The sequence below is a fragment of the Egretta garzetta genome, unplaced genomic scaffold (assembly GCF_000687185.1).
Source record: "Egretta garzetta isolate BGI_Z169 unplaced genomic scaffold, ASM68718v1 scaffold56, whole genome shotgun sequence".
In the NCBI taxonomy this organism is placed as follows: domain Eukaryota; kingdom Metazoa; phylum Chordata; class Aves; order Pelecaniformes; family Ardeidae; genus Egretta; species Egretta garzetta.
In genome coordinates, this window is record NW_009260182.1 from 5391628 (window position 1) to 5403928 (window position 12301).

Consider the following 12301-nt stretch of genomic DNA (forward strand, 5'->3'; position numbering starts at 1 on the left):
ACCTACAAAATTCTTACCAGGGTATTTTCTAGGAAACAAATTCCCAGTGGAGACCAAGCTTTGGCGATCCCAAGCCTTTGGCTTTTGTTCCCATTGCTGGTAAGCTCATCCAACAAAGTATTCCTTGCCTAGTTTAGGGGAGGCAGAAATCCTGGTGCAAATCTGCACGTGCAGGTACATCCATCTCACACCATGCCCAATCATGCCCGGCCAGTGTTGCTCCCAGCGTCCCACAACCGGAATAGAACTCACTTGCTGTGTGCTTAACATTCTGTTTTGGTTGCATTCCAGTTTCTTTCACATTCTGAACACACTACTCCACGGACAAGATGTCATCGGCAGGTTTGAACGCTGGGAAGAAAAACGCATACATAGCAATCAAAGTAGATCCTGATGGCGATTACAGTACCCCAGGTGCATTTGAATTGGAGCGACTCTTCTGGAAAGGATGCCCGAAGTACACTCATGTCAATGAAGTCTGGCCCAACCTCTACATAGGAGATGAGTAAGTGTGTACACAGTACCTCTACATAGCAGATGAGTAAGTGTACATAGCACATCTCTCCTGCATAGGAGATGACTAAGCTGTACCAAGTACAGCTCACCAGAGCAGGGTGTTTCTTTCCTCCTCCTACCCACTCACTAGGTATTTAGCGGTGATGATGAGACTTGATGAGCTACTGACAGATGCCAGAGTTCAGTAGAGCAATCGGAGCCTGCCACGGCCCTTGCAGATACAGGCACGCAGCGTTGGGTGCTGTTGCTTCAGGAAAGCACTGGGTGAGCGCGGTGGGGTCTACTCTTAAAGACTAACAGGAGCAGTTGTGGCACCAGTGTAGGCTGCAGAAGCTGAAGCTAGTCACAATCTATTTTTAAATGTCTCATTTCAAGGAGTAATTTGTCATGTATCCCTGACTGAAAGTCCTGCCACAGTTATGCTGACATAAGAGCGTGGCCTAGATGTGTAGCACCACAGCTTAGGTTGGTTTAAGCCTAAGATACAATTCCTGAAAAGTGACTGAAGAGACAGCTCAACCCGAAGTGGTATTTCTGCATTTCCAAGCCTGTGCTTGTGTACATGGAGTACTCTGCATTTCCAAACTGCTCAAGAGATTAAAACAAACAGAACCCTGTGGAAGGCAAAGCTGCAGAGATGTGTCTCACTGATCAGATCAAGTGTGATTTGGAGAAAAACCAAACCCACAAAACAGACTTAGTTCTGCTGAGCACAGGACTAAGCTACAGACAGCCTATTTTGACAGGCAAAGACGACTGCTGCAGTACGGGGACATGCCATCAGAAAATCCCCCAACCCAAACTCTGAGCAGAGACTAGAGAGCTTTTCTTACCCCCTAGGCATTATTGGTCCCCTCCCCATTTTCCTCTACACCCTGCGCTAACGTGACATTTCTTTTACATCATCACTGTAATGCACAAGCAGGAGCCCCACTGGCTCCAAAATTCTCAATAATTTTTTTAAAAGGTCCTAAAATTCATGTGTTGCCAGCTTATAAAAGAGGAAAGATATACAGTCTTGCAAGTTACAAGACTCCTAATATCATTGAGCAATTACTTCTGTGGCGCCAGAGGCAACAGAAAGATACACAAGAGTTCTGGGCTTTAACCAAGCCGGGGCTCCCGCTTTGAGAGACAGGGAAAGGAAAAAGGAAAAAAAAAAAAAAAACAAACAAAAAGAAAAAAAAATTAAGCCATGGGAAGAGCCTGGCCAAATGACTTGGGAACAAAGGAGAAGGAGGTTGAGTTGTCCTCTCCCCATCATACCTTGCCCCTCTTGTTAGATATTTCTAAGCCAGGATTCAGTGTAACAGCCCCTTTTGGCATTTATTTCTGACTTCCTTGTTCAAAATCCCCACCAGAATTATTCTGAATGAAGCCGGTTAGAATAATTTCCCTCTTAGGTCTGTGATGAAGCTACAGCTCTGCCCTCTGAGCAAAGGAATCTAACAAGACAACAGGTCTTTGGGCAGTCAGTGTCTAAGCCCGGGACATGAGCCACTGACTCTTCCATGTAATCGTTCCTGCAGCACCTGCCTTGTTACACCTTGTATTTAATAAATGCTAGGAGGCGCAACTCTGAACACAACACATACCCGCACTCTGCGCAAACTAACCAGAGGAAGAGAAAAACAAGCTTCCCGAGAGGTACTTAGATTGTCAGCTGGATAAGGGCAAACTTGACATCCAGTGGCAGAAAATCTGGGATGGGAACTGGTCTGCAGGCTTTCATTACCAGAGCTAAAATTTGATTTGAAGTGGGCAAAGTCCTGGGACCTCTGTATCTTTCCTCGGCCAGCTCCACATCTTACTTCTGACCAAGAGCTTCCCCCTTCAGTGTGGCAGGGGTTTTGGTATTGTTTTATTTTAAGATCTTGCTGTAGCACTGGTCGCCAAAGAGCTGCCATGGAGACGTGAACAGATGTTGGGTGTATTTGGATTCTTAGCCATGCTAAATTAAGGTTGATCTTGAAAGAATTTAGTGGAGCTCATCAACAAAAATCAAGTGAACACACACATGCAGAGTTTATCTTCAGAGCCTTCACATCTGTGCTTCATTCCTGCCTCCTGCATTTACAAGGTTAACAGGACTTGTGACTGCTTATGGAAATGCTAATTAATTACCCTGACTACGTAACCACATCTTCCTTCTAATGCAATACAGGCTATCAAGGAGCCCTGTGAGGCCACTCAATTCTTTTGTTACAAGGCTTTGCTGCAGATGTTGCCCAGAGGCAATGAAATCTCCATGAGCCTGTCAGGCCCTGAATAATCAAAGCCTCAAAATATAACATGCTGTGTTCAGCTCCAATTGAAATTTTCCTCCAGCAAGTTCCAAGGACTTTTAAAAACTAGACAGTGGAACTTGTAGGAGACAGCTCAATGATAGGAATAAAACATGCTTTGCCAAGATTTTGATTCATCTGCTACCAAGATTAGTGCTTGCATGTATCGTCCTCACATCCAGAAGCCTTCTAAAGGGATAAAAAGCAGCTTTGTCTTGCTCCTTTCTTTCACTGGTCACCAGGTTACTTGCATGGGCAGTTTTACTGGCTAGTACCAAGCCTGGTGGGTTCACCATGATCACATGGAAAACCTCTGCCAGTTATGCAGCTTGTAGTTTCTTCTTGCAGCTCTATGGTGATCACCTTATTACCTGAGATGGTGTTCATGGTTCCACATTTCTGAATTTTAAAGAATATTTTAGCTGAAGACAAAGGCCTGTCAAGATTTTGTTTTCCTCTTAACCATCCTCTAGCTCTCATTACGGTTTAAGGCCTGATTACAATTTCAGGGCTTTCTGTGTTCTCAAACTACTCCCAGAGGAAAAGAAGTCTTCTAGAGTCTTAATTCCTTACAGGTTAAATATGAAAAATATTTTTCTGGATATGCAGCTGAACTGAGCTTGCACTTCAAGAAAGCAGTGGCCTGCGTTTGTCCCAGTAGAGCCCCAGGGCTCATGGTCTTGAGAACTAACACAGTTAAGGTCCAGCAAGACACAGGTGTAACCCAAACCTACAGATTGGAGTATATGATAATTAAAATATATAACTAAACTTTAAATGTGTGCTTAACTAAAACTCACTCTCTCCTCTTCCCTTTCTCCAGAAAAACAATACAGTATGGCTTTTTCCAAGTGACTAACTAGAAAGACAATTTATACCGATCTAGAAGAAAACAGATGGGACTCACTCAGGGTAGCAAATAGTTACCTCCCACTGTTTAGTATTATGAACTCCTAGGATCTACACCAGTATTAATCATGCAAAAATAGGAGTGTATGCAGATTTAGATTATAACAACACTCTGGAGGACATAGTTTCAACTCTGTTAGTATGAGAATCTGCCAATTGTAACAGCAGTTTAACAATCCAGAAAATCAGATCTGTAACACTGGACCATAAACCCCTTAAAGCAGCAACCATTTCTAAGATGAGTAACACTTCTCCACGCAACAGCATCTCCGTCTATAGGTGATTTCTGACACTTGGTGAGCGACTGACGTCAGGACCACGAACTGACTGGCTACATCACACGTGCTCGATGCCTTTGCTGTACAGAAAGCAGAGAGATTATTTCCTGTACCTAGGCTTTATCTCTTGCAAAACCAACACCCACCGTTTTGGGCTAGAGGAAGATGGACTACTAAATTTTTTTCTACCACATATTATGAAGATCCTGTTCAGTATATTCAGTGGTACCTAAAAATTCTTCTAATTCACACTGAACAGGAGGTATCCACAGAAGTAGAGCAACACCTCAGAAGGAAAAGGGGATACAATACTACACTATCTCTAGATTCCCTCAGTGCTGGAGTTACCAAAGGAAATTGGGTCAGTATTATTGGAAATTCTCAACATTTCTCCTCAGGAGGGAGAACTGCCAGATTTTCTTAAGAAAGTGTCAGTATTGCCTATATTCAGGAAGCTTCTTTCTGACACCGACCATCTGGTAAATTATCATCCTGTATCAAGCTTTCCTTCAGCGTTTAAGAAAATGGAAAAGTTTGAGAGAGACTATTCTTCTAGTAACATGTTGCCTCAGATTTCCTTGTGTTTTCTCAATCTGGGTCACGTCAATCTGTGGCTTTAACAGTCTATACTGAAACATGTTTGCATTGCTCAACCTTCGCATGAAGCTTAAGAGACTTGGCTCTACTTACAGCTCGGAAGCGTACCCGTCCTCTGGCTGACCAGTACCAGCTATAAGGTGCTGACTTACCCATGGAGGGAGCTGCTCTGCCCACACCCTCATGAGGCATTTTGGAGGATTACTTCCCCTCCTTTACATGCAGTTGGGTTTTCATCATGAGCCGCCTTCTCTTTCCTTTGTTAGCTTTTAATATGTTTTAATACTTGATGTGGAGGTGCAGGCTGCAGTGCCTGCAAGTTGTTTTTCCCTCTCTTCCAACTCCATTGGTTCAGGCATCTTCCTGATGAAAGCAGCTGCAACTAAAGCTTGTTATGACAGTATTTTTGAGAAGAAAGAGAAGGGATTCGGTACACTGGAGACGGCAACTTGAAAGGATTTTCTTTCACATGATGACTACTTACACTGGTACTTCCAGAAGGCGGCAGAGTTTGCTACAGCACTTGCTTTTAATCCTATGAAACTTAGCTTTAATATAGACAGCAGGCACAAGTTAAATTCTTGGACAAACCCTTTACTTGCCCTTGCACAACCCAAGAGATCTAAATAGTCTTTTGGGAACCATCTGAAAACAGATGACATTCTTGTTTAAGTCAGTTCTCCCTCTTGGTGATAGTCTATTATTATCAATATATCCCTATGTGAAAGTGATTTTATCTCCAATTTTCACCATTTAGGTGGCATTCCCACATCCAAGTACTCCCCCTTGCCTCAGAACTTTAAAAACATGTTTATGAGTCTATCTGTCCTACAGTAAATGCAGGGTCTGATTCAGCAAAGCATTGAGCTTTTGCTTAACATGCTTTACTATAGAGAGAAGGACTTCTGGGTATGCTTAACTTTTAGCATATGTTATGTGATCTGAATTGAAGAGCTGATGAGTCTTTGCATGGGACCGATCTGCCCGGTTCATCTCTTACAAAACTGAATTATACTGAAATTTTCACTGTTTTCTCCCAGTGCCACACTTCACCTTCTTTGCATAGGAACATATTCAAGACAGACACTGGAGACCACAGTTGCACGGTGTAAAAGGAAATTAAGTGCTAATAGCACAGATGGTGATGTACAAAATAAAAACAATTGCAGAGTAGTCAAATGCATATGGCTTCACCTACACTGGCATTTGTAGCAAACTCTTCTTTACAATTGCTATTTAAAATTCACCCATAATCACAAAAATGGAAATATTCATTGCAACTTATTATGAAACAGCAGCACCAAAATAATCATAGAATTGTAGAACAGTTTGGTTTGGAAGGGACCTTAAAGATCATCTAGTTCCAACCCTCCTGCCATGGGCAGGGACACCTTCCGCTAGACCAGATTACTCACAGCCCCATCCAACCTGGCCTTGAACACTTCCAGGGATGAGGCATCCACAGCTTCTCTGGGCAGCCCGTTCCAGTGCCTCACCCCCCTCATAGCGAAGAAATTCTTCCTTGTATCTAATCTAAATCTACCCTCGTCCAGTTTATAGTTTAAAGCTATAATCCCTTGTCCTATCACTCCATAACTTTTTATGCCCTTGTAAAAAGTCCTCTCCAGCTTTCTTGTAGGCCCCCTACAGGTACTGGAAGGCTGCAGTAAGGTCTTCCTGGAGCCTTCTCTTCTGCAGGCTGAACAACCCCAACTCTCTCAGCCTGTCTTCACAGGAGGGAATGAGAGGAATATTGTTAGCTTGACTATTAAACTCTGGTAGTGAGCCAATTGCAAGGAAAGAAATCTGTGCCATTTCTAGCTGAAAGTGAATTAGAAAGAGTTATAAATCCTCCAATAAGGTATATGATTCATATACCCCTGAATGATCCTATGCTATTAGTCACCTCAACCAGCTGGATATTTGCAGATATTTATGCCTGATTTATTCCTTCCTTTCATCTAAAATACTGATACCTCAGGCATGGTTAAAACCGCAAGGAAGACCAAAAGCATTCCCCTTGGAATATAACCAGGAGTGTCGTGCATGATCAAGCACAAAAAAAATTAGGCTCTGATTAAAGCAAACAGATAATGAGGGATGCTTCCACAATGGCATCTATGCTACAGATTCAGTTGAGGTTGGAAAGCAAGCCAGTCCTTCACATAAAGCTGGAATTCACTGACAGCTAAAGCCAGTCCAGGCAAACATGTAACATCTCCATTTACAAGCATATGGGTCCCCCTACATGAGGGCTTCACAGCCTGTTTCTTATTCTCTGTTAACTGGCAATCAACGTGCTGCAGACTCAGCATGACCTCAAATTTAACTGCCCATATTATGGCAGTGTTGGAGTCTCAGCACAGGCCACCCCTGGCCCAATAGCATTTATGATCAATGGGCACAGTAAAAAGACAGCTGATGGGAGTAAAAAAGCAGACAAACCTGGGTCAGTATGACAAGCGGTGGTCCAACTGGGCTGTCTGCCTAGCTTTTGGGAAAGCTATTTTTAGAGAACAAAAATGAGGAAAATTTTTGAAAGAACAGTAGAGATATCTCTTACGAAAACATAATTATCGAGTGCGAGACTGGGTGATGGAGAAAGGACAATGAGCATAAGTGCTTCCTAATCTCCGTATCAGGTTTGAAACCAAGCACTTTTACTCTGGAGAAAGTCCCACTTTAGCTTTCTTCAAAAGATGCAGACTGCAAAGCCCAAAGCAGGCACCTCTTGCAGTCAGTGAACCCTATTTTGTACTGCACAGTAAGTGTTTCCTCAGATTTCTACACAACATTATATACAATAAACTTTAGGAAAAACTTCCATAGATAATATTGTCCAGAGTATCTGCTGGAAGAAAGGTACCCACCATCCTCTTTACAGATTACAGGCAATAGCTCAGCCTGCAGATGCACAAGCCACATACCCGCAGGACCAACACTGACAGTGCTCCCCTTCGCCAGGGCAAATGTTTTAGGTCTTGGTTCAACTAAGAGGTTCTACACCACCTGTGCACAGCACAGTTTGAATATCTATTACAGTGAAAGTGTGGAGATCTTAACACATTTGAGTGCCCAACACTGAGCATTCATTTTCTGGAAGTTTTCTAGATTAGCAACATCAGTAGAAAGAAGAAACATGCATCCATATTGTAAAGAAAAAGATTATACTGGGCAAGGTTACATTCAGTCCAAAAGGATATTGCTGAATCAGTTTATGTATCAAGTGGAATTAAAAAGCAGGTAATGTTTTAAAATCAGCCTATTCCAGCACTGAGGAAAACAGTACAAATTCTTCAGTGCCAAAAAGAGTGGAATAGATAACCCTCCAAGTACTTCCCTGGTAACACTTAAAATTTACTCTAAAAATAAGAGATTTCACAGATGATGATTTAGTTACATCCGAGCATCTATGACTGACTATTTGCAACAGCATTCAAGGTTGAGCCATTGCTGCTTCTTATTCCCTTTCTGGCCCAAACCATGGGAAAGAGAGTGAGCTAACAGAGTAACAATGTGCATATTTCCAAACTCCAACAGGCCAAGAGCCAGACAACACTAATGCAAACTGTGATGCAAAATCAACACCTAACTGCCTTGCCTTTAATTGATTAAATAAAAAGGAGGACTAATTCCATCCTGGGCCCCAAATTCACAGTATGTCACTAACAGGCAAGACTGGGAGGTGGAAGGGGGAAGTTCCCAGGAGCTTGGCCAGACTGAGCCGACTGCTTATGCGGTTAGTGAAAGGCAGTATCCCTTCTTTCTGAATACCTATTGAAACACTGGGGCCACTAAACACTTACAAATGAAATCCTAAGACACAGAACAAGACTGTAAGCATGACTGCCAGAAACAAATGCATTAGATGCACCCACTGTGTCAAAAGGCAATCTCCTGAGAACCTAATCAAGGAAACAGGAAAACTGGATTTCAGATGAATGTAAGTGTCAAATGTTAATGATTGTCATGTGACCTATTGTTTGACATAGTCCTTGCTTGGAACAACTTCATCATTTCATTCAAATGCTATTTATTAGCCTGAGCAGTGCTTGCAGAAACCAAAGTTTAGTAGTATATCTACAGTCCATCAAAACCTTTGTTTTTCCACTGACCCAAACTACAATGAAGTCCTACTTGCTATTCAGCATGTAGGTCTCCACTTCTAGAGGTTCTAGTTAAGCACAGATCTCTGACCTGAAACCATCAGTCTTTCATGTTTTGTTGGATACATGCTTTGTGCCAAGTCCAGTGAGTGGAAAACGTATTTTCTCTATCCCAGAATCAGGGAGGCAAAAGAAAGTAAGACTTAATTTGAAAGCAGAATCTGTAGTTCACCTCAAGCGCACATCAAACCCAAGAGTAGTTATTCACCACACCTTTACTCTTTGGCCAGGACATTTAATCTGTTTTTTAAGTACTGGTCATCCAGAACTGAAGTGCCTTTGCTGGGAGTGTATAGAGCATATCCACCTGAAGAGAATTCTAAGGTCTTCTAAAAGGAGGGAGAAGTCAAAACATCTTTCTAGGTCAATCACTGCAACAAGAACACAGAGGGAAGGAGTGAACATTATTTAACCCGAGGTGAAGGTGCCAAGTCACAGCACTAGCAGCAAGATGCTGCTGCTTCTCTGTCCTCCAGAAGTCTACTGAGCTTAGGCAGGCATCACCACACTAACTGGAGTAATTTATTTTTTAAATCATCATGTTGGAGGCTTACGACATTATTTCACAGCAAAAATGCCAGTAGGGTCAAGACATTATCATTCCTGACCAAAAAGGAATTTCCGCAGGGAGAAGGGTCTACTCAGAACAGCCAATTATCATGAGCTTAATTTAAATCAGAAAGAGCATTAAGGTAAGATCTTCAGTATCCATATCCCAGCTAAACGCTCTAATCACTAGGTTCTTGACTGCTCAAAGGGGGATTTTGACTTAGACAGAGGCTGGGAAGGTGGAGTCAACTTCAAGCCATTTTGAGCAGTCACCACTAGAATTACAAAACACAACAGGTAGCCCATCACAACATCCTGTGTGACAGCAGCTGCATTTACATATTGAAATGTTCAGGAAACATTCATGGAGAGGTACTTTTGGTTCGAAAATGCTGTTTCACATCATGCACTACTTCATTTATGGCAGCAGTAGTTATGTGAAAATCTATTAACAGAATAAAGCCTATGCTTTTTTTTTTTTTTTTTTTTTTTTTTAAAAAAAAACGCTCAGTAGTCTTCCTAGGCACTAATGAAACTTGACAGCTTTTCCAGAACAAAACCTTCCAAAATTAAAAGCTTTCTGTAATGGAACAAAAAGTCTTTACATGCCTGTCCACAAAGTCTGCATTTCTGAGGAATTTCAGGCTGCTGGCAAGCACTTAAGAGTGGGGGGGTATTGGGCACACAAAAAGCTGGGATTTCCTCGCCTATCTGACTTCCCTTGTCCAAGGGAAGAGAGAACAAGAATAAATTAGAATATTGGGCTAAATATATGACTTTCAGCTTTCACTGAAGGCTAGTATCCAATTTCTGTATCTTTTTGCTTTAGACCTCTGGTTTAACCAAACATAACGGTGAAAGGAAGCCCGATAGGGAGTTGTGACTACAGAAGGGCAATTTTTAAAATTATTTTTTAAAATAGAAATGGAGAAAAAACTCAGTAGCTTCTTTTAGGTATGAAGAGCTTTTTGAATCCCAGATGATCTTGCTACTCACTTATCACTGACTTTTGTTAGTTCTGCAACATCAATTGATGGGACAGAAGGGGAAAGCAGCATTCATGGGTCCTATTTCAAGTTTTGCCACTGATTTGCTTTTATGACTTTAAATAATTCATTCAATTTCTTTCTGTATGTCAAGTTTCTTCTTGTACAAGATGGATAGAAGCCAGTATTGCCTACATTACAAAGGTGCCAGGAAAATAAATTCATTTTCAAGGTGCTCTAAGGAACTGAGAGAGATAGTTATGAACTCCAGAAAGATCATTCACTCTGAATGACAGTATCTTAAGATCTTTACAATGGTAAATTACGCATTTTTGACGCCTTATCAGTTACGTTAACATTTAGAACATACCAAATCAGTTTGGAGTTTTTTTTCTGGTTTGTTGGGCAAGAAGCTTCTTCACTTACATGACAGCTCTTGTTTTAACAGGAAAACTGCATTAGATCGCTACAGCCTTGAGAAGGCAGGCTTCACCCACATCCTCAATGCAGCCCATGGTCCGCGGAACGTGGACACAGGACCAGAATATTATCACGACATGACTGTGGAATACCATGGAGTGGAAGCAGATGATCTCCCCACTTTCAAACTCAGCCAGTTCTTTTATTCAGCTTCTAAATTCATTGATAATGCGCTTCAGGATGAAAGAAGTAAGGAGGATGCTGACAATGGTTAAAAACAGTACTGTATTTACTCCGTCTGATTATAAGCATAGTTCCAGGGCACTCAACCTTGTGTGAATGAAACAAGACCAATACAGTTTAACAGAGAATATAAAACTAGTAGCAGGGAACTAGTTTAAGAGAAGGCAGTGATGTAACTAGGACCTTTCTCACTGCAGAGATAGTACCAGCCCAAGAGTCCCTTACCAAGCACTTTTGATAAAGTCCACATCACAGCTTACATGAAGGTCTCCTATCTGATAGAAGTTGTTCTTTTGACTGCGTAAACATATCAGATACAATCAGACATTGCATAGGTTCCATGAATTAGCTGTCTTTTCCTCAAATTAGTCCCTATTAAGAAAGTATAAATTAATATTGGTGGCATAGCAGTGGGAGCAAAACGCGAGTGTTCTGCAGAGATCCCAGGCTGTCACTCCCTGGGATCGTGCTCTGCAGCTTTAGATTCACTACAAATAATAAAACCCACCATTCTACCTGGCCATCAGATCTACCCCAACCAATAACAGATTTATCTCTCTGCCATCTTCCAAGCAGCAGGGGACCAAAACAATTCTGGCAGCAGAGATCTAGGAACATTTCATTAAAGCCTCTGTAATTTCTCAGCTTGATTATTACAATTCATTACTTGCTGACCTCCAGCAGTATTCTATCAGAAAGCTTTCTACTGATGCGAAGTGCTACAGCCTAGGCCTCACACTGGCTTTCAATATTACTCCTATTCCTTCCCCCCCATGCTTTTTTTTTTTTTTTTAAAAAATCTCTACAGAATATTTTAGCAGAAGCCAGCTGAGAAGACTTTCCTGCTGGCCTACAAAGATCCCAATATCAGAGGGTCGCACAGCAAGTTTCCAGCTTCGTGTCAGCTTCTGTTCTTGGCTGTTTAGCTCAGCTGTAGGCAGCTACTACCTATCTTGGCCCCAGTAGCCAGCCAGATCTTTACAATTTTACCCCTTCAGCAAGTAAGCCTACAGCAACAGACCCTTCCCTTGTTCAAGACAAAGTCTTGAAAGCAATTCAGTTTTAAAAATAGAAGTCCTAATAGCAGGAGAAACTGCTTCAGGAGCTTACTTGCTTGTGAAGAAAGGTACCTGGCATTTCAAAAAAGTCTGTATGAAGCACTGCCTTTGGGGAGGAGTGGACAACTAACACGTACCTGTGCCTAGCCATGGCAGGAGGCCAGAGGTCAGTATCAGACTGGAGTAGCTGAAGTAAGAAATGCAGACTTCCTCGCTCCGTCACCCTCCTGTTCCTGTAACATCTTTGTCTGCTGCATGGAAGTAAAGAAACAAGCACAAGGAAGCAGCAAAGGC

At 42.0% G+C, this 12301-nt stretch overlaps 1 protein-coding gene across 1 annotated transcript in view; it reads left to right on the forward strand.

Annotated features, from left to right (window-relative positions):
- Positions 1-329: 329 nt before the first annotated feature.
- The window catches only part of DUSP29 (dual specificity phosphatase 29), a 15844-nt gene continuing 3872 nt past the window's right edge, over positions 330-12301 (forward strand). Inside the window, exons 1-2 of the mRNA XM_009641994.2 lie at positions 330-505; positions 10735-10955. Of these exons, the coding sequence (XP_009640289.1) occupies positions 330-505; positions 10735-10955 (397 nt within the window). The remainder of the gene's footprint in view (positions 506-10734; positions 10956-12301) is intronic.